Source organism: Python bivittatus, unplaced genomic scaffold (assembly GCF_059951505.1).
Source record: "Python bivittatus isolate LINGU-HERP-01145 unplaced genomic scaffold, Pbiv_v1 ctg000020_np1212, whole genome shotgun sequence".
Taxonomy (NCBI): domain Eukaryota; kingdom Metazoa; phylum Chordata; class Lepidosauria; order Squamata; family Pythonidae; genus Python; species Python bivittatus.
In genome coordinates this window covers 3,244,854-3,264,431 of record NW_028277030.1, presented here as the reverse complement: position 1 = coordinate 3,264,431, position 19,578 = coordinate 3,244,854, and the positions used below count along the sequence as shown (strand labels likewise).

The 19,578-nt window shown below is 35.4% G+C and overlaps 1 protein-coding gene across 3 annotated transcripts in view; it reads left to right on the top strand.

The window, feature by feature from the left end:
- The window catches only part of ITSN2 (intersectin 2), an 87,438-nt gene extending 69,231 nt beyond the window's left edge, over nt 1–18,207 (top strand). For all 3 annotated transcript variants that reach the window (XM_088133508.1, XM_088133504.1, XM_088133511.1), the window contains 11 exons: nt 5,787–5,908; nt 9,156–9,262; nt 10,257–10,440; nt 11,916–12,014; nt 12,166–12,333; nt 13,084–13,296; nt 14,398–14,519; nt 15,244–15,326; nt 15,781–15,864; nt 16,141–16,314; nt 16,544–18,207. In XM_088133508.1, the coding sequence (XP_087989634.1) occupies nt 5,787–5,908; nt 9,156–9,262; nt 10,257–10,440; nt 11,916–12,014; nt 12,166–12,333; nt 13,084–13,296; nt 14,398–14,519; nt 15,244–15,326; nt 15,781–15,864; nt 16,141–16,314; nt 16,544–16,701 (1,514 nt within the window). In that variant the 3' untranslated portion in view covers nt 16,702–18,207. The remainder of the gene's footprint in view (nt 1–5,786; nt 5,909–9,155; nt 9,263–10,256; nt 10,441–11,915; nt 12,015–12,165; nt 12,334–13,083; nt 13,297–14,397; nt 14,520–15,243; nt 15,327–15,780; nt 15,865–16,140; nt 16,315–16,543) is intronic.
- The last annotated feature ends 1,371 nt before the right edge of the window (nt 18,208–19,578 follow it).

Genomic DNA, 19,578 nt, shown 5'->3' with positions numbered 1-19,578 from the left:
TATCATTTCAATATCCTTCAATATCATTCCTAAACATCCTTTAATGAAGTCCATTCAGAGTGATTTATTCTCTACAAAGTATCTTTAGCACCACTTCTTCACAGTGCACTCTGTGCATGTTTAGTCCGAAGTAAACTGCTGTGTTCAGTGGCATTTACTCTCTGATAAATGTGTTCAGAATTGCCATCTAAATGAATGTTACATAAGAGACTTAACAAATCACTGATGCTTGTATTAGTTGTACGGAGTAATGGATTGTAGGAGGAGGATCTTTCATGCCATACAGAACAAGTAGGTGCCTCCATCAAGTTATTAATGAATATTTATCTTATCTGTGTATTATCATCATCATCATCATCATCAATAACAAATCTGCAAATGGCTCAATATTAAGTTGATGATTCCCTTATTTTGCTCATACTAGTATTTACCGTATGACTAAATATGTTAATCATGCAACATTATGACCTTTTCTCACAAGCAACAATTGTAGTTTAACAGCTACCAACTAGAAGATCTCTGACATTACAGGTGATGTAATGGCTTAATCTCAAATGAAAACAGAATATTAGATTCTGTTAGTTAATTCTTGCCAAGCTACAGTTCACCAGCCATTCATAGTGGCCTGATAGGTGCTTATCCACTTTTCTGTGTTTACCAAAATAGCAGCAAAAAGAAGTAAATCAGTCTCCCGGTAGACCTCAGGTTTATGCTGGAGTCAGTGTAAGAATTTCCTAAGATCAAGACCACAACATGCTCCAGGAGGGCTGCAGATAAACACAGGAAAGGAGAGGTTTTGGTGGTTTTGGTTGGTTATCGGGGCTTGTAAGGGTGAGAAGATGAACAGAAAACCTCTGAGAGGCAAACTGTTCCCACTTCCATCTTTGAAAAATCTCCAAGCTAAAGCTAAACTTTTTGGTACAATTTCAGGCTGCTTCTGAGGCCTGAGGAATTTTAATGGCAGAAATGGAAGCAGTTTGCCTTTCTGTGCTTAGGTTGGTGGTAGGGGAAGTGGAAATTCTGCTGAATAGCAACCATTTTGCCATTAAATTTCAGTGGCACAATCTCAGAGTACTGGGGACTGCAGGTTGCTCACCCCTGGGTTATTGGTTGCAGAAATGAATTTAATCACATTTGAGAGTTCAAGTAATATCTGGTTGATTTCCTAGTAAAAGTAAAGGATGTTGGTTTTGATTTTGATTTGTTGGGCTTGATTTAGCACTAATTATTACTGGTAGGATGAACAAATGGTTACCAGTAGGATGAGTAAAAAAACAGATGTTTATACCAGTCTGTAAATTAAGACTCCTCACAGATTAAACATGGTTTGATTTAAGTTGGTACAACATAACTCAAAAAAGGTACAAATGAATAAGAACAAGTGTTTGATTTTTTTAGGCCTTCGCTACTAAATACTGTAGTCTTACTATTATTTATTATTAGGATTCAGTTTTGCAGAGAAATCATTCCTGTATTTATAGTTTTTATTTCTAGTATATTAATATGTTAAGAAAGCTAGGCCTAAGCAGATCATGGCATAACTAAATAATAATTCAGGAACATACATAAAATTTGTGTATGTTTACAGTGAGTTTACCTGCTGAAATTTCAGAAAAGAGTAGTTTAAAAAAAGTCTTGTGCAACAAACTATTTGAGAAGATGTCCAAATTATGATCCTGAGAAACCTATGCAAAACAATATTCACATAAAATAGGGTCAACTTTCTTCTCTAGATTTCAACATCCCAATTTACAAAAGTTGCAAAATAGTTTTCTTTGTTACATTGGATTTTCAAAACAAAAAAGACTGTTTTGATAGATGAGTCCAAGGTTCTACATGTTCAGAGATGGCTGTATAAATTAAGTTCTTTAGCTTTAAAGATGAATAGCTTTATTTTTGTTTTATTTGGATGGCTAAGGTTTTTTATATGGTCAAAAATAGATAACAGTATTATATCATATAATGAGGCAACATGTTACTTGTCCCCATTCCAGAAATAGAACTAAAGCAGTTCTCCAAATAGGAATGAGGGATTTCCTAAGCTTAGAAATTAATATTCAGCTTTCTTAAAAGTTCTGGAGAATTCAAAAGCTTATGACTTCTTGACATTTTGAATGGGCTATGAAATAGCTGTGACAGTGCTATTTTTTTCTGTTTACAAAAAGAATGTAAAGGTTATAGAATTCTTGATTTTTATTTTTAAAAATGAATTGTATTACCCAAGTATGATTTGCCAGACACGCACAAACCAGTATTTGCTAAACTATGTCCTATGACTTGTATTACTTTTCCATTCAAGTCAATCAGGCTGCTACTGCAAAATGCTGCTTTCATATCATTAATTATGTTTGTTTCTTAAATATCACTATGCTGTATGCTGTTTTGATATTTGTATTTTGAGGCTTTCTAGTATTAAAGCAGTGGAATAATGATCAGTGTTTTGCCATACAAACACAGCCTGTGCTGTGCATGAGAATTGTGTTTTGAACACTGGAAATAACTATGCAAAAATATTTTATTAAAGAGACACACAGAGAATCTACTTATTTATGTTTGGTTTCTTTTCAACACAGTCAACCATGCTCAGGTTTGAGTCAGATAATACATTTTCGTAAATTATTCACTTATGTTGTTCCTTACATTTTGAAACCAACCAATCGCTAAAAGTCTTCTGGAAGGTGACCACATAGGTGCAGAGTACTTTAATGGATTGTTGGTGTATGATAGATGAGAACTTGTCAGCATTTCTAACATCAGTTTAAACCTGTTCATTCAGCTCAGGATTTCAATTCTCACCAAAAGAAAATTCCCAGAATGTAAAAGGGAAGTTACTACTATTAAACTGGGATCAAACCAGTTTCACTTGTAGAACTGAACTTTAAACAAAATCAAGACTACCTTTAAATTTATAACTTAAATATGTATGTCTGCAAAGCCTAGTCTTTTAAGCTGGTATTCATTACTGATTTTTGCTTTCCTAGGAGGTGCTATAGATTGCCAGTTTCCTTCTTAAATTGTTCCATTTCTCACATCCCATGCTATACATTTTTTTCCTTCTCAACCAGTCATGTCATCAGACAGGCCAGTGGCATAAGTTAAAAAGGCCTACCTACATTATTTTGCCCATTTGATAATTCACGAAGAGATTTCTCTAGTCACTTGGAATGATGGTGGGATTCCAGAATTCTCAACCAAAGAGTCTCTAATGTTGTGGCTAATAATGCTGACCATTGCAGAATTCTGTGGTTAGAGAGATACCAATTTTATAGATCCTTATGCTTGTTTTGAAAGAACTGAGGAAATCATCTCACCCTTTATATTGCCCAGAGAGATTAGTATTACATAGTTTCCTAGATTTAGACTGGGTAGGTTGGATTTGAATCCAAGCTCTACCACAAAGCTCACTATGACCCTAACTCAGTTGAATCTCTCATAGGTTTGTTGTGAATCTAAAGGTGGGGGAGAACCATATAAGCTGGTGTTTTTAAATCACTGAGCAAAAAAAAGAAACATATCCTTTATCCAGTACAGACCAGCATTGTTTTTTTCTGACCTTGTACAGAAGCTACAGCCACTGCGTTGAGAAATGTGCAGTTGAAGACGTGCACATCGTAGCATTCATCTTCTCAGCTTGTAATGTTAGACTTTAAAGTAAAAATTTGATTTTTTGAAATATGTTCTTGTGTTTGATGAACTCCTCATAAAGCTGCCATTTGTCACTTCTAAGAATCTTTAATTGTAATTTTTCTGATGCCCCTGGAATTTTATACATATTTTTTAAAAAATAAGTGTGCTGGATTTTTCAAGTGTTACATATTTTACATTTTTTCAAATACATTATTTAAATATACTCCCCCACATATAGTTTACATTCTTCCAAGTGTTAGGGCTGCAATAATTCATATCAGTAAAATTACGGAAATAACAGCAGCTCTTTTAGGACCAAAATGATTAAAGGCCAATTTAGTCGCATTTGAGTAGCATGTTAAAGTCTATTCCTAAACTGCCAGTCAAAATGTTTATGGAAACATCAAAGATTCTAAGTCATGAGAAGCTTGGGGACTTATTTAGAATTTGGCTCTATTTTCTTTGTGGATTAAATTATTCTCTTGAGAGAAGAACAAATAAACTATTGATGAGGGTTTATATGCGTTCTCAGAAAATGTCTCTACTGATAGCTGGACATTATGATTTCTGGTAAAGTTCAACTGGTTTGTAAATGAAAATGGTTTGTAAAAAACAGGACTGAGAGCAACTTCATGTAAAAAGTACACAAGTCCATATTTGGTTATATTTCAGTATAATCTTGTTGATTTAAATAAAGTATTTCTAATGCTGCAAGATTTTTTGTTCAAGGATGGTTTGAATATTTTCTACATAACATGATGACATGCTAACCAGTCATTTCTGTCCTCTTGCCAACTTTATTATACTTCTCAATTCAGGGCATGTATGAGAATGGTCACATTTTTATCACTAGCTGGCAAGACAATAAGGACAGTTGGCTTATATATCCATATTAGTAAATGGTTTTCTTAGTAAACAGTTATCTGTATTATTCATAGATAATATCATTTACTTTTAATGTAGTAGTAAAAGAGGATAGGCAACCTTTTGGGGCTTGTTTGCACATTTGAAATTTTGAGAATATGTTGGGATTACTTTTACAAAAAGATTGCTAAGGAAGACCTTAACTCTTACCCAAATACCTGTCATGTTGGGCATGGCCAGCTACAGAATGCTCACATTCCAGAATGTAAATCAATACAATTGGTCCCGACCCCCACCCCCTCTTATCCCTAGAATATTCTCTATCCCACGTTTTACATCTTTCTTGCTTTGGGGTAGATGGACATTTCCAAATCTCTGGGTTGAAGCTATCCACCATCTTTATTTTTTAAGCAGTGCAACTGTGGTCCAAAGGCATTCCTGTAAATATTATGCTAGTTCTTTGTTATGTTATATGTCAGTTGCTCTTTTCTTTAATTGAAATAAACTTTTAAAAAGCCAGGGGGAGAAACCTGATGCAGGCCAAGGGAGGCAACAGTCAGCAACTGGTGCCCAATTTATAAATCAGTGATGTTTGATTTTCAATAGAGTGGAATGTACTAAAAACATAAAATCCTGATGTAACATGAACAGCTCTGAAGCATATAATAAAATAAATCTAGCAAAACTCAAAACAGCACCAAAAAAATTAAACTTTTTTAAATTTAAAATCATCAGGATATCAAATGTTTTTTTCCTAGTACTATAAAGATCTTAAAGCAGAGGCCAGGAAACCTTTCTAGAGAACATAAAATATCATTGACATAGGAAGTCTTGTCCCATAGACACCTGTTCTTCCTGTGTGAAATTCTTTGCTATAAAAGGAAATTTAAATTATTCTCCTATTAGAAAAATATGGTTTTGTGGAGCAAAGTGTTAGACTGTTATTCCATGTTAAAAATATTCTAATGCCAACATCACAATTTTAACATTAAAGAATTGCTTGTACCAATAGAGGTGAATATGTATAGCTAGGACTCCACAGAATTGCTTGTATATAATGCCTTCGGTCTGAGAATACAGATTTTCCACACCAGTCCTAATTATGACAACTAGAAATTATATACTTGATGAGAACCATGGAGAAATCAGTAACAGATTGTTGGGCTTACTGTACACACATTTCAGAGTCAGTTTTGTTTTCTTTATTCATCAAAAGAGTCATGCTGAGAATTTTCATTGCCTATTTGGTATTAAACAATTAAGCTCAAAATTACCAGGAATGCTTAATTTTACAGGGTGTGCTGATCTCCAGAGCCTTGACACGATGCAGCCCATGGAAAGGAAGAAGCAGGGTTACATACATGAGTTGATCCAGACAGAAGAAAAATACATGGATGATCTTCAACTTGTTTTAGAGGTAAGATCTGCTTGGAAAGAAAAGGTGGTTATAAAAATATTTTCAATGCCTCCTCAAATTTTAATCAAATTGGAAGGTCTGGCGAGAACTGGCCACACAGTATAAATAAAACAACATGCATGCTTCATCATATTGTAAGATTCAGCAGCCCTGAGGATTTCGATATTTTCTATAGTAAAAATACACATAAATCTTTTGGATACACAGTGTATCTTTTGTATCACTAATTTTATTATTTTTAATGCAACTTTGTAGGAACTTTAACAAATCTGTTGTCTTAAGAGATCCATAGGTTCTTCTTTAGTGACTTGAATCTTCCCACAAGTCTCCTGGAATGACCGATGTTTTCCTAGCCCTGTGTGCCTGTTCCTGAAGTATAGCTTTAGCTTTTACAGAAGCTAAAGGGCATCTGAAGCCTTGAGGTCAAAACCTCTGAGTTGTGCAGTTTCTCTTTTGAAACCCTATTCAGCTCCTTCCTTGAGCAAAAGATTGCAGCTACTGCTCAGTCTCAGTTTTGGGATGAAGCAAAATAAAAATACTTACTGGGGATTACTGTTAGCAGTCGCCTGAGTTTTTAAATATTCTGTAATTTCTAGGAGGAATCATCCACAATTTGACATTCAGTTAAAATGCATATGGCTTCTTTTTAATCCTTTATTTTCATCCAAAGCAATTAAGTTAAAGACACGGAGAGCCATACTTTCTCCTTCTATCATAACTGGGAGTGAAATTGAGAACAATGCAACAATTACTCTTAACACAACTCGGGGAATGACATTCAGCTGTCATGCTAAGGCATCAATTCTGTTTTTGTTTATGTGAACCCAGATTTTGTGATTAACAAATCATGATTTGTGGCATAGCATGATGTGAATCTAACCAATGTTAGACTCACATCATGCTGTTCATCAACCCATCGCTTATGCATTGTGTAAACTCAACCAATGAGAGGGTTACCTCTTGTTCAACAGTGTGATTATCTTAGTTACCATGTGATGTCTGCCTTGAAATCATTGAAATTATTTAAATAAATATTGAAAACAAGGCATTAAATGACTGGCATAAAGAAGTATCAAATTATATATGGTTTTAATAACAAGTCAAGGATTAAATTCAAGATTCTACAGGAATTGAAAGAACAACTCAAACTTTAATTTTATTATCAAGATAGCTGTCTAACATAGATTACAGACTGGATTGCATCTCGTTATGGCCTGGACATCTCCATGAAGGAAGCTTGACTTCCAGATGGTATGCATAAATATCTCTGGATTGATTGAAATAGAAACAAGCGGTTTACAAGAGATAATAAAATAAAGAACAGCATACTGAGTATTTGGGATAAATACCAGAAAAGAATCAGTCCAGATTTATCACCTCTTGCTTTGTTTGTTTATTTTTATGAAAAGGAAAGCACAAAGAAAGTGCAGTAGAGATTAATTATTCATATGGATTACAAGATTTGATTATTAATAAGACAATCTCTTCAGACTTTTATTTTTGTAAGGGCCTCATCTGCCTCATTGGTTTTAATATCTTCAGATGAATAGTATTATATTAAAAGAACTGCAGAAACAAAGGAATACTTAGAGATTTGACTGATTTTGAAAACCTTATAATATGAAATTTGGAACATTGTTGGGCCTTATCTACAAATTGCTGAAACATGACTCAGAAACTGAATAAGTTAAGATTGTATGATTAAATGGATGCAAAATTGTGATATAGATATGCAACAATGGGAATTTCAGTGAAAGAAGAGGATCAAATTTACACTGAATATCATACTTGGAGAAAACTGATTTAACATGTTTTATTGCTTGTACATTACTCCAGTTCTGATTGTTAAAATATATAGTTCATTTTCTAAATATTGTTGGAAATGTAATGATCTGGTCAGATCAGGAAAGGATGCTTGATCCTCTTGGGGGAAGAATGGCTAAATTGTGGGAATATGCATTGAAGTCCAAAATAATTTCATATCTTAAAAATAAATCTAACAAAGATTTAATTTAGTTTGTAAACCATTTCAACAATCTCATATATGGATTTGTACCAGATCCAAAATTTGGATTTCTTTTTACATAAAGTCTTAATATTTCAGTTTTATAAGTTTATATGATTTCTTAAATTTCTATGATTTATATAGGGCTGTTTACCATTCCTGATATCCTGTTTAGAGCTTAGTACTGATTTTCAGTTTTTTAGGGTGATATAATATGCTAAGTTATTTTCAGTTAATCAATGAAATACTGAAAAAAATTAATTTCTATGACACTTGTAAATTCCATTTATTTACCTACTTTTTATCTCTTTCTCTCTATTTTTTTTTACTTTTTCTTCCTTTTTTGTTTACTTATCTTTCCTTAAAAATAATAAACAAAATACTATTTTAAAATGAAAGATGATTCCCATGAACAGTCATCACTATGTCAATTCTGCTTGGGGTAGAATCATGGATCTGGAAGTGATTTTAAAGGTCTAGTTCAACCCTTTGACAATGCAGGAAATTAACTAATGTAGCAGACCTGAAAAGGGTCACAGAGTCTCTGTTTAAGCTTTTTTAAACCATCAGGGGAAATAAATGATTCCATGCTCCAACAGTCTGCACCATCCAGATCTTCTTCCTAATATTTGCAGTCCATTTAGACATGGTGCAAGTGCATACAGATCATAATGAATATGAAATTCAGATTGCTTAACTTAGACTTAAGTGGTCATCTATGCCAGCATGCATTCTGCCTTCCTTCCATAATGGCCATGCCTTCTCTGACCACAAACTGTTGTGGTAGGAACCATCTGAGTAGGAGAATGCTGATCTTATGTCCTAAATGTAAATATTTTTCCTGGCTACAAATCTAGAAATCTCTAAAGTTGGTTCACCTCTCACAGGAAACAATATGCAAATTTTGAAGAACCAGTTTTTTTCATCAGGTGAAATAGAAGATAGAGTTCCAGAATCTCCAGAAAGGAATTTAGTATCTCCTGTCAGTGTTGCAGGAGTGAGAGAAGCTGCAGTTGTTGCCTTTCCCAAAACTGACAAACTGAAGAGTGAGAAGCTAGTTCTCTTTGCATCTGGTTATTCTAATTCAGCAAGGTCAAATATTTTGAAATACATTATTTAGCATCATACAAACAGCTTGAGTGCAGTAGAAAAAAACAAAATCTTTCATGAGTTATTAGTTATTGAGTCATCTGTGATTGGAGATGGGAGTATCACTAATACTGTTCTTCCTAATCCCTGTAGGTTTTCCAGAAACAAATGACTGAAGCAGGCTGCCTCTCGGAAGCTGAAATGGGATTAATCTTTGTCAACTGGAAAGAGCTCATAATGTGTAATACAAAGTTATTGAAGTAAGTGCTGCCACTGTTTTGTTAATTTTTCTGCTGTTAAATGCCTCAATCCAAAAGGGTAATCATACCATTAAAATACACTCCCACCCACCCCCACAAACACACTGTTGAGATGGAGACATCAGTTACCTATTAGTACCTCTTACCTCAGTGTTTGTTTTCTCCAAAATATGAAAAGCATGTGTCTCTGCTTTTTTCCCTAAGGTCAAGTGTTTCTGCTGTTTTTTTCTGCCATTTATTGCCTGATTTGATGGATTTTGAGGAGAGAACACTCCTAGTTTGGCATTCACACTCTCATTTGATTGCAGTTCCAGGGCTCCATTGCTGGACCCGCCTTTTGATTGCTTCTGCTCACTCCTCTCCATTGTTTGAGAGGTCCTAAAGTAGGAAGAGCTTTTCAAATGTAGGGTAAGCTTCAGCCTGTGTACCTAGTGAGGCACCCAGGAGTTCCAGGGTGCTCATAGATACCTCCTTTGGCACCTTCTGGACTCCATGCCATAATTTTATCTTACTGATTTAGATTCTTTGAATTAAATAAATATTGAAGCAGTGTCAGCCTCAAGCATAATTTTGTAAGAATGTTTCTGGGGCTCAAACAGATTCCAGAAGCATTTTTAGAAGATAAAACTGATAGAAACCTGTCCAATGTTTTGTTTGGACACTGAGATTAGCTGAGATGGTTAGGGTGTCCTAGAAAGCTACAGGAGGTTCTGGAAAGCAACCTTGTCAACTTCCCTTCTGGTAAATAGAAGCTTTGTGTGTTGTCATGCCCACCAAGGCAGCCATTTTGCAAAGTTTTCAAATTCCAATTTGGCAAGTTCTGAGTGACAGCATTTTACCCATTGGTATGCATGCCAGATCCACATCTCTCCTTTTTCCCACAGAGTTCTGTGAAACAGAAAGCCTTGTTTGCAAGTCCTTCTCTAACTTGATATTTCTAGAATTTCTGGAGTCAATCTGTTTTCTCATGGATATTTATTTTATTTTTCCCCAGAGCCCTTCGGGTACGTAAGAAGACTGGGGGTGAAAAGATGCCAGTACAGATGATTGGTGACATCTTGGCTGCTCAGTTGTCCCATATGCAAGCCTATATTCGATTCTGCAGCTGCCAGCTTAATGGAGCTGCCTTGTTACAGCAAAAAACAGATGAAGAGCCAGAGTTCAAAGAATTTTTGAAAGTAGGCTATTATTCAGTAACTCTTTCTTTGCCAGCTCTCCTTTCCCTTCGTGTTGCGTGTACAAATATAACACTAACTCTTTCTACTGGAAATGTCTTGAATACTTTAGAAGGAACCCTTGGGAGCCAATGCTCTCTCTCCAAAAAACAGAGATGCCTCTACTGAAGTTCACAATAGCATGTATAGGAGGCTGTAGCAGTATATTTCAGATTATTCTAATGTCCATTATTTTGGAACTTAAGCCATTTTTCTCTTTCACTGTCAAAACGTGGAGCTGTTAGCAGTTACCAGGATGGTGCACAGTGACTAGGGGAAGGGCAAAATTTGCAAGTACATGCTGATGCATATACAAAAGGGGAAGGACATTGATTGCGATGCTGCACCTGTTATATTGCAATTTTGACAAATCCACATAACCTGCAGATGCTGCTGGGATGGTGCCAAGATTCAGATCAGTTAATAGTAGTCTCCTCCTTCCTTCTTTCTAGATTTTCTTTATAAAAATACTTAGCCTATTGCAGGAAATGTTAAAGGGACTTGATTTTTTTATTAAAGCCAAAAACACTATTTTGAGTCATATTAGCTAATTGCTATCTGTGCCTCGGCCAGGGAGAAAGCTCATAGCATCAGTTCTGGGAACAAAGAAACCAAATAGCACTGGGTTCAGTTTAGCTCCACGCATAGAGGCAGACTATATTGTTTTAGCTTTCCCTCTGAGCTTCAGCCAGGTGGAACTCTGCACAGGGAGACAGGACAATGTAAGATACCTTCCCTCCTACAGAAAGAAGAAAGAATGTCTGTGCAAATAGGAGGCTTGCAAAAGGCATGCATGCACCATCTAAAAACCAAGTATATCTTTGAGTTCTTCACTGAGTACCATCTTGTCTCATATACAGATTTGACTGATCAGTTCATGGATTAAAATGTTTGCAGCCAATTAACTGAAATTCCTTCAACTAGGTTATAAATCTCATTATGTAGTTTTATTCTGTGCATCTTCAGCTTTTGTCATTCTAGTAACCAGCTGACATGACTCCGAGTCCCATGCTATTATTTATCTGTGTGTATGAATATGTGCGCTGGGGAATCATGTAGTTTCTGGGTTATAAAAAGCTGCCCAGTGTGCCCTTCACTCAATTTAAAATGAAAAATCTCAATATTCCACTTTTAAAGGGTTGCCCAAGAAGTTTGGATTGCCTATTGGTGACCCTGGCTGGGGGAGCTCTTGGTGGATACATCCTCCTGGGTGCATCTCAGTTGTAAATATAAAAGATTGGTATTTTGTCCAATTCTCAGATCTCCTGAAATGCAGCTTTATTGTAGTTTTCAGAAGCTAAGACATCCTCTCCCAGCCTTTCTGTGAGTCAGAGGCTGTGAAACATAGCAAATCAACTGTTATGAATTTTTCATAAGCTAGAAATGCTCTATATCTCTATAATGTAGTGTTTCTATTTAAAATTTCATTAAACTTGTAGAAATTGGCCTCAGACCCTCGTTGTAAAGGTATGCCCCTCTCCAGCTTCCTCTTGAAACCGATGCAGAGAATTACTCGCTACCCTCTGCTCATCAAGAGTGTGAGTATCCAGTTGCTCTTTCTCTGAAGCCCCCAGGTGGGTGATTACAGCATTGCAAATACATTTATGAAAATATAAGAAAGGGGTTTTTCTTAATATTGCCTTTTTCTTAAGCTATGAGTTAATTTGTTTTGTCTTTTTCTGCAACCAGATTCTGGAGAATACCCCTGAAACTCACCCTGATCACAATAATCTGAAGCAGGCCCTTGAGCGTGCTGAAGAATTGTGTTCCCAGGTGAATGAGGGGGTGCGTGAAAAGGAGAATTCAGACAGGCTTGAATGGATACAGTCCCATGTCCTGTGCGAAGGACTCGTTGAGGTAACTGGGGCTTGGGCTCAGTAGTCAAGGGATACAACTGAAATGTGCTATTTCACAGTTCCTATGTTGGGGAAGAAATGCTAAATGACACCTTGTGAATCCTTAGATAATATCTGAATTACATACACAGTACATACATGCATGCATTATATAGACAGTGCATATATATAGGGTTTGCCAGCTGTACTAGGAGAATTAAAAAAAGGAAAGGATGTTGATTTAATAAACTTTTGGAGCAACAACATAACAATGGCAATGAAAGAGATACCGGGGCTATGCACTGTCCTGGGATATGCAAAGATCCATAATAATGCTTTCTGCAAATAATTATGCATTCTGAGATGTTGATTTGTTTCTAGATGAATCAGGAACTTACCTTTTAAGAAAATAGAAGATTTTAAAAGAAATAAAATCTCTTGCTACAAAACTCCAGGGCTAAAGAAAGATGTTTTACATCTTCTGAAATAATATTAGTTCAAGTTTCAGAAATGTTCAGAGGAATTTTGTATCATTATACGTTATATAAGCCAGTCAGAACACCAGAGCAAAATTCAAAGACTGTTAAAAGCATTTCATAGGCAGTGGACATGAAAAAATGAGAAATTCCCCAATTTCAAATTAGGGAAACTGAATCATTTGCTAGAATTAATTATGTTAAGGTATGATATCAGCAAAATGGGTTTTGAGTGGAATAATTTAATATGGTGAGGAACGTCATTGTGCTTTGCATCATTTTTCTTTCCCTCCTAGCAACTGGTTTTCAACTCCCTGACGAACTGTTTGGGACCACGGAAACTTCTGCACAGTGGCAAGCTTTATAAGACAAAGAGCAACAAAGAACTCTATGGTTTTCTCTTCAACGACTTCCTGCTTCTCACCTACATGGTCAAGCAGTTTGTCTCTACAGGCTCAGAAAAACTGTTCAGCTCCAAATCAAATTCTCAATTTAAAATGTACAAAGTGGTGAGTGAATTCAAGAATCTCAGTTAGAGTACTTTCAACTGAGAGGAAATGGATATCTACGAATAGAAATATGTAGCTGTTTAATCTGTAACATATTCTTCTTCCAATAGGCAGCTGGTGTTAATTGTATTATGTCAGCTTCTGATTAGTGGTAATAATTTTGAATTTACTGATCATAACTCAGATTGTAGACAGACTCATTATCTATGTCAGTGGGATTTTTTTTTCTAAACTGCCTAAGCATTGGTTAGACGCTCAACATACCCTATTTGTGGGCATATTTCATTTTTTTACGAAAGATGTTGTTCCATTCAAAATCACTATTTGGCCTGATTTCAGCAGCATATACTTGGGGTATGCTGGAGTTCACTTATGTGGCAAGCCTAGGTTAGATAAACACTTGTTTTTCCTCCTTAGATAAGAGAAGTAGCCATACTGCTTATGGAAGTCATACCGAGTTTTATTTTTATACTGTTAAATTTACTTTGGTGCATTCAAATTTCTGTGGGTTTCTGGAGGCATGTTTTTTCTTGGCTATGAGCTCTTTGATGATGTCTGCTGCGACTATTCAATTGTGTGGAGCTCTCTGGAGAATCCTGCCTATAACTCTATTCCTTTGGCTCATCTAAATAGGAAAGTCATCATTCCTTGCAACAGATGAAACAACAAACATGCACCTGGGGAGCAGTTCCAAGATAATCCTTGATGTGGAGATTAAATTTATTTTCCTTGCTTAAGATGTATAGAGCTATATTTAGCACTTTAATTTTTTAACACAATAAAATATAATTTTGGGCACAGTGTCATCTTCTGAAAGAATGAAGGCTGCCAGATTTAAAAAGAAAATAGTAGGTGCAGAGATTATGGCATCAGATTCCTTTAACTTATTTTTTTAAAGAAAAGAACAACGCACAGAATTAAATACCATTTGCATGAATAGTTGACTCTTCTTTCAAAATCATTCCTAATTTCAGATGCAAGATTTTATTCAAGACATGCCTTTATAGAGAAGCAAGTTTTTCACTTCCTCTTTGCTAATTAGCCTGTGTCAATTTTTGCTGAAACGTTTGAAATAATTGAATCTAAATCTGTTTCTTCCAGCCTATTTTTCTTAATGAAGTCCTAGTGAAGTTGCCAACTGATCCTTCTAGCGATGAGCCAGTTTTCCACATCTCCCACATTGACCGAGTCTACACACTGAAAACAGACAATATCAATGAGAGGTGAGTCCCCCAAATGCTTATCTAAAAAGACACAGGAAGAAACAATTTTCTGAATTGTTTGTTTCCCATGAAATGTCAAAATATATGCTGTTTTCTTTCTTTGTTATTTCGTTTGTTCTTGGGTCGTTTGACTGTAATAAATATTTCATTCATATCCAAAAAGCTACTTTTGGAATGTGAGAAAATCTCCTAAAGGAAAAAAGAGTTCAAACATAAGGTTGTATCACAAATTGGGGGTAATAGTGGCTGTACACCTCCACTGTGTATCTTAATCCCTTAAAGAATAGATTGGTAACTTAATGGATTGCAGAAATTGTAGGATTCATCATCTCAGTGGGGAGTAGGAAATCACAACCAGATATCATGAAAGCGGAGAGAATACTAATTACCCTCAGGGAGACCAGCATACAAAATCCCTTAAACAGTCTGTTGCAGCTATTAATGTTCTATAATTAATGGTACAGAGAATAAAGAAATTGGTTCTGCTTTGTTATATAGGGACAAACATATTATACTGAGTAGTGTGTCTATATATGTAAATCTCATGTTTAAAGATTTCCTGATTATCAAGAACATGATGGATGTTCTGTATGTTTTCAGTAGGCAATAATTAGGAATGAAACTAGAGTGTGACATTCAGAGATTTGTATTCAGATAAAGCCAAATCTCTTCATTAACTGTTTTTGTTATTTTTGTCCTTTAACAAAATTATTCATTCTTGTAGAACTGCCTGGGTCCAGAAAATTAAAGGAGCCTCAGAACAGTATATTGAAACTGAAAAAAAGAAACATGAAAAGGCTTACCAAGGTGCTGAACACCGATTGACTGCGACTCTTAGTAACAGCTATTGTTTTTTTGTGTGATTGGAAGGCTTTTCTATTTGTGTCTTAGGTGATATATTTTGCCTGCCAGGTGACATTTTCAAACATTCTAAGACAGCCATATTCATAAAAGATACTTTTGGCTTTAAAATAACATGTTTGGTACCAACTCTAAAGATGTGCTAGATTCCTTTTTATTAGGTGCAGATGTGTTAATGGAAAAACGCTGATTATACGTCAGTTCCACCCAGTTTCATAGATCTGTATAAACAGCAGCTGACAACCTGGTTACTGAGGGATAGTTCCTAGTATTCACGAAGCAATTTCAGAACAAATCGATCAACTTGGAAAATGCAGAAATAACTTTTGTGCAAATATGCCAGTAGATAGCATGATGTTCTGCAATCTTTTCACATCTAATTTTCACTTTTTTTTTTCAGCTCGATCACAAAAGAGCTCAGGAATAGGGCGTTTGATGGTGCATGTGATTGAAGCCACAGAATTAAAAGCCTGTAAACCTAATGGTAATAATTCAGGGATGGATGATCAACTATCCGGCCAAGTAGTTTAAACTAGCTGAGGGGGGAGTTGTGGTTAGAAGTCGTGGTTGCCAAGCACGCATTTCTGAAGGCAAAGTATAATATGCAGCCTTGCAGGGGAGATCTTTTTTCCTGCATAGTATGGTAAATATGCTGAAGGTAATAGCAGCATATTTATAATAGCATATATAACCAAATATTAAAACCATAAAGTTATTCTTTGGAGAAACTGTCATGGATGCACTTCTGTTTTGTATTAAGGAAAAAGCAACCCATATTGTGAAATCAGCATGGGATCTCAAAGCTACACCACCAGGACACTGCCAGATACCTTGAACCCCAAATGGAACTTTAACTGTCAATTCTTCATCAAGGATCTTTATCAAGATGTGTTGTGTATCACCATGTTTGACAGGGATCAGTTTTCACCTGATGGTATGTGTGGAATTCTGTGTTTGATTATATTTATAATCTCCTTCCCATTTTAGTGAATAGAAAACAGAAGAATATGCTCAGAAAGACCCCAGACACCTACTGATTTTGACTGTCCAGAATATGCAGTGATAATGCTTAATTTCTTTTATTTCTTTAGAATCTTCCTTCATTGTCTGTTCATGCATGTGCTTCACATTTGGTGATCTGACTTAGAAATTTTGTTACACAGATTTCTTGGGTCGCACTGAAGTTCCAGTAGCCAAAATCAGGACAGAGCAAGAAAACAAGGGACCTACAACTAAACGTTTACTCCTGCACGAAGTACCAACAGGGGAAGTTTGGGTACGCTTTGATCTACAGATGTTTGACCAGAAAACACTTGTTTAAAGAAAGAAAATCTATTTTATAACAGCAACGACCAGCAAAGATCACTGAACTGCTCTTACTGGCATGTTTTACAAGTGGTATCTTAATATAATCCTGCTGCAAAATCACTTTGCCTGGTCAGATGTATATTATTTCTCCTGGTATATATTATATATTATTTAGCTACATGCTTTGCACTCCTGTGTTGATGGCAATCTATGCAATATATTGTATATAAGGTATTATAAGACAGTGCCTTTCTTTATTGAAAGTAAATATTTTTGAAGCAAATGCCAGTGTTTATTTCAGATCTCTTTAAAGTGTTAACAAGAAATCTGGCAATTTAAAATGTTTGAAATGTCTCCACTTAGATTTCAACGAACCATAGAGGGACATTTTAGTTATGGGCTAAAATCATTCCTCAGGTTCAAGAAATGGAGTCTGCTTGACCCTTATCTCAGGTATCTTAGGATATAAATTGTAGGAGAAGTTTCAGCACTTCAGGATCCTTTCAGGACTATATATTGACAAAAGGTTCAGTCTTTTAAACAACTTAGTTCTGTTTCAAAGAGGAAATAAGTTAAAATCTCTCTCTCCCTCTCTCTCCAGTTCTTTTAATAATTTTGCAACAGTTTTTGGTTGTAAGTAGGAAAAATTCTTTTGTATAATGTGGGACGTAATGATTTGGGGTGTGTGACTCGTCTGCAGAGGTGCTTTGTAAACAACCAAAGCCCCACTCCGAAGCCACTGCTTAAGGCATCAAGAGATCACGTTCTCTTCAAGGTGGCCCATCAGCAGTGATCCCAGGAAAGGTATTTGCATGCTCAGAGAACCACCCCTCCAAATGGTTCATGCAGCCCTAATAACCATGTTTTGAAAAGCGGAGTTTCTTGAAGATCTCAATAAAACGTGCAGCTAAAACATGTCCAAGACAGACTCCAAGGAGGAGGAGGTTAATATCACCTTGGGCTCTATAATAAATAAAATAAGCTGATGAATATAATTTCTCTACATATTAATATGTGGCATATTGCCTTTCTAAAGCCAATTTTATTGTATTCTGGAATGTATAAGAGTAAGAAACAATCTAGGAATAAAACCATGCAAAATTATCAGCATTTTAAAATCAGTTGCATTTACTACTGGAATTACTATATAGGATTTTATGGAATTCAATGTTTAAGTCAAGAGCGTCCATCCAAACTCCTCCATTTGTATGGCTTTATTAATAGAGCTTTAGCACAGCTACTGTTCATTTATTTGCAACTTATAAAAAAGTGCTGCAGCTGAACCCTGCTCTTTATTGGGAAGCGTTCCTCTTTACAGGATGTAAGGGTTGGACAAAGAGCTCTGTATTTTGAATGTGCGTCTCTGATACTTGTATTATTTTTAATTTAAAACAATGAGTGAAGTTGTATGCCTTAAGTGCTTTCTTTCCTTATAAGTGCTAAGTGAATTGCAACCTGGAAAAGCAGTTTTCTGAAATTCATTTTTATTAATATGAAATAAAAAACCTATGTTCCCAAAGTATATACTCAATTAATTAGAATTAAACACATTCTATAAACTTCTATATGATAGTATCTTCGGAGCAAAAGGAAAAGAAACAAGCACTATTCCAAGTTTACTGAAGCCAGACTGCAGCACGAAAACTCCAATACGTTAAAGAGAACAAAACTTCCAAATTTCTGCCCATAAGAAAACAATTACATTTAAAACAATTTAAAACATTTGAAAACAAATATTTCTGGTGGTTTTGTTAGGAGATACAATTTATCTTGCAACTCATATATTCATACAGACAAGCATGTTTCTTGGGTACAGAGAAAGCGAAACATAGCTCTATGGATTGCAGCAAAGAGGATTTTCTCACAATTTTAGAGCATTTTGAGTCTTTGGTTACTTTCTTTATTTGCACCTAGCGTGCTTCAGGCCACCAGAAAGAGGAAATTTCAGTACTAAGATCTAAGTATACAATGAAACAGGAAACCTCGTTCAACTGTCTATAATAGCCATTCCTTTCCAGAACATGTCAGAAGAAAAGGCTATTCTGTTATCTGTCTGCTAACAGTACACAACCACTTTTATTCATCAATACATTTTTGGTCTTTTTCTACTTTTCTTACATGTGTGTTGTACATGTATGTGTATCCTGAACATCAAGGGTGCACACTACTTTATTTGCCATGATCATCAGTTAGGCCTCAACACCTGCTGCTGTGCAATGACACTTTTCTCTTTACCTCAAGAGATTACTTCTAACAGAAGACTAAAGGCCAAATACTTTTTATAGCGTCAAAGATTCAGTCAGGTATATGTTAATGGTTAACAATAAAGCAATGTAGGACTAGGCAACTGGCTTGAAATTGCTTCCATTTCAGTCTCTGAAATTGAAACTTGGAAAAATAATGCTTTTATTTGAAAAAAAAAAAGTATTTTCCTGTAACCAGTAACATTAATTATATTTTTGTTCCTGCAAAGTTCACATTATTTAGGTTTTACAACTTGTAATACCTGTCCAAAAAGACACTACCATAAAATTGAATCAAATGAAGCTAAAGACAGTAAGTTAAATGGATAAACAAAGATTCACTTCTGTTGGTAGAGGAGAATTTTATGAAAGGAAACCTCAGCCCTAAGCTTTAGAAGATTTTGAGCTGCATCCAAGTAGATTCCTTATTTTAAACATGTAAAAAGTCTGTACTACAGCACAGGCAGAATCAGTAACTCCTCAACGAACCTTTAGAAATGAAGTAACTGCCTATTTTTTAGCTGTTTTGTGGATAGGCTGTTAAAACTTATTTTGTATCTGAATAAGAAAACTACTTATAAATATGGAAGCAGCAAAGGCCACATTCATGTTAAATTTATGAAAGGCTGTTGTACAGCCTTTTAGAA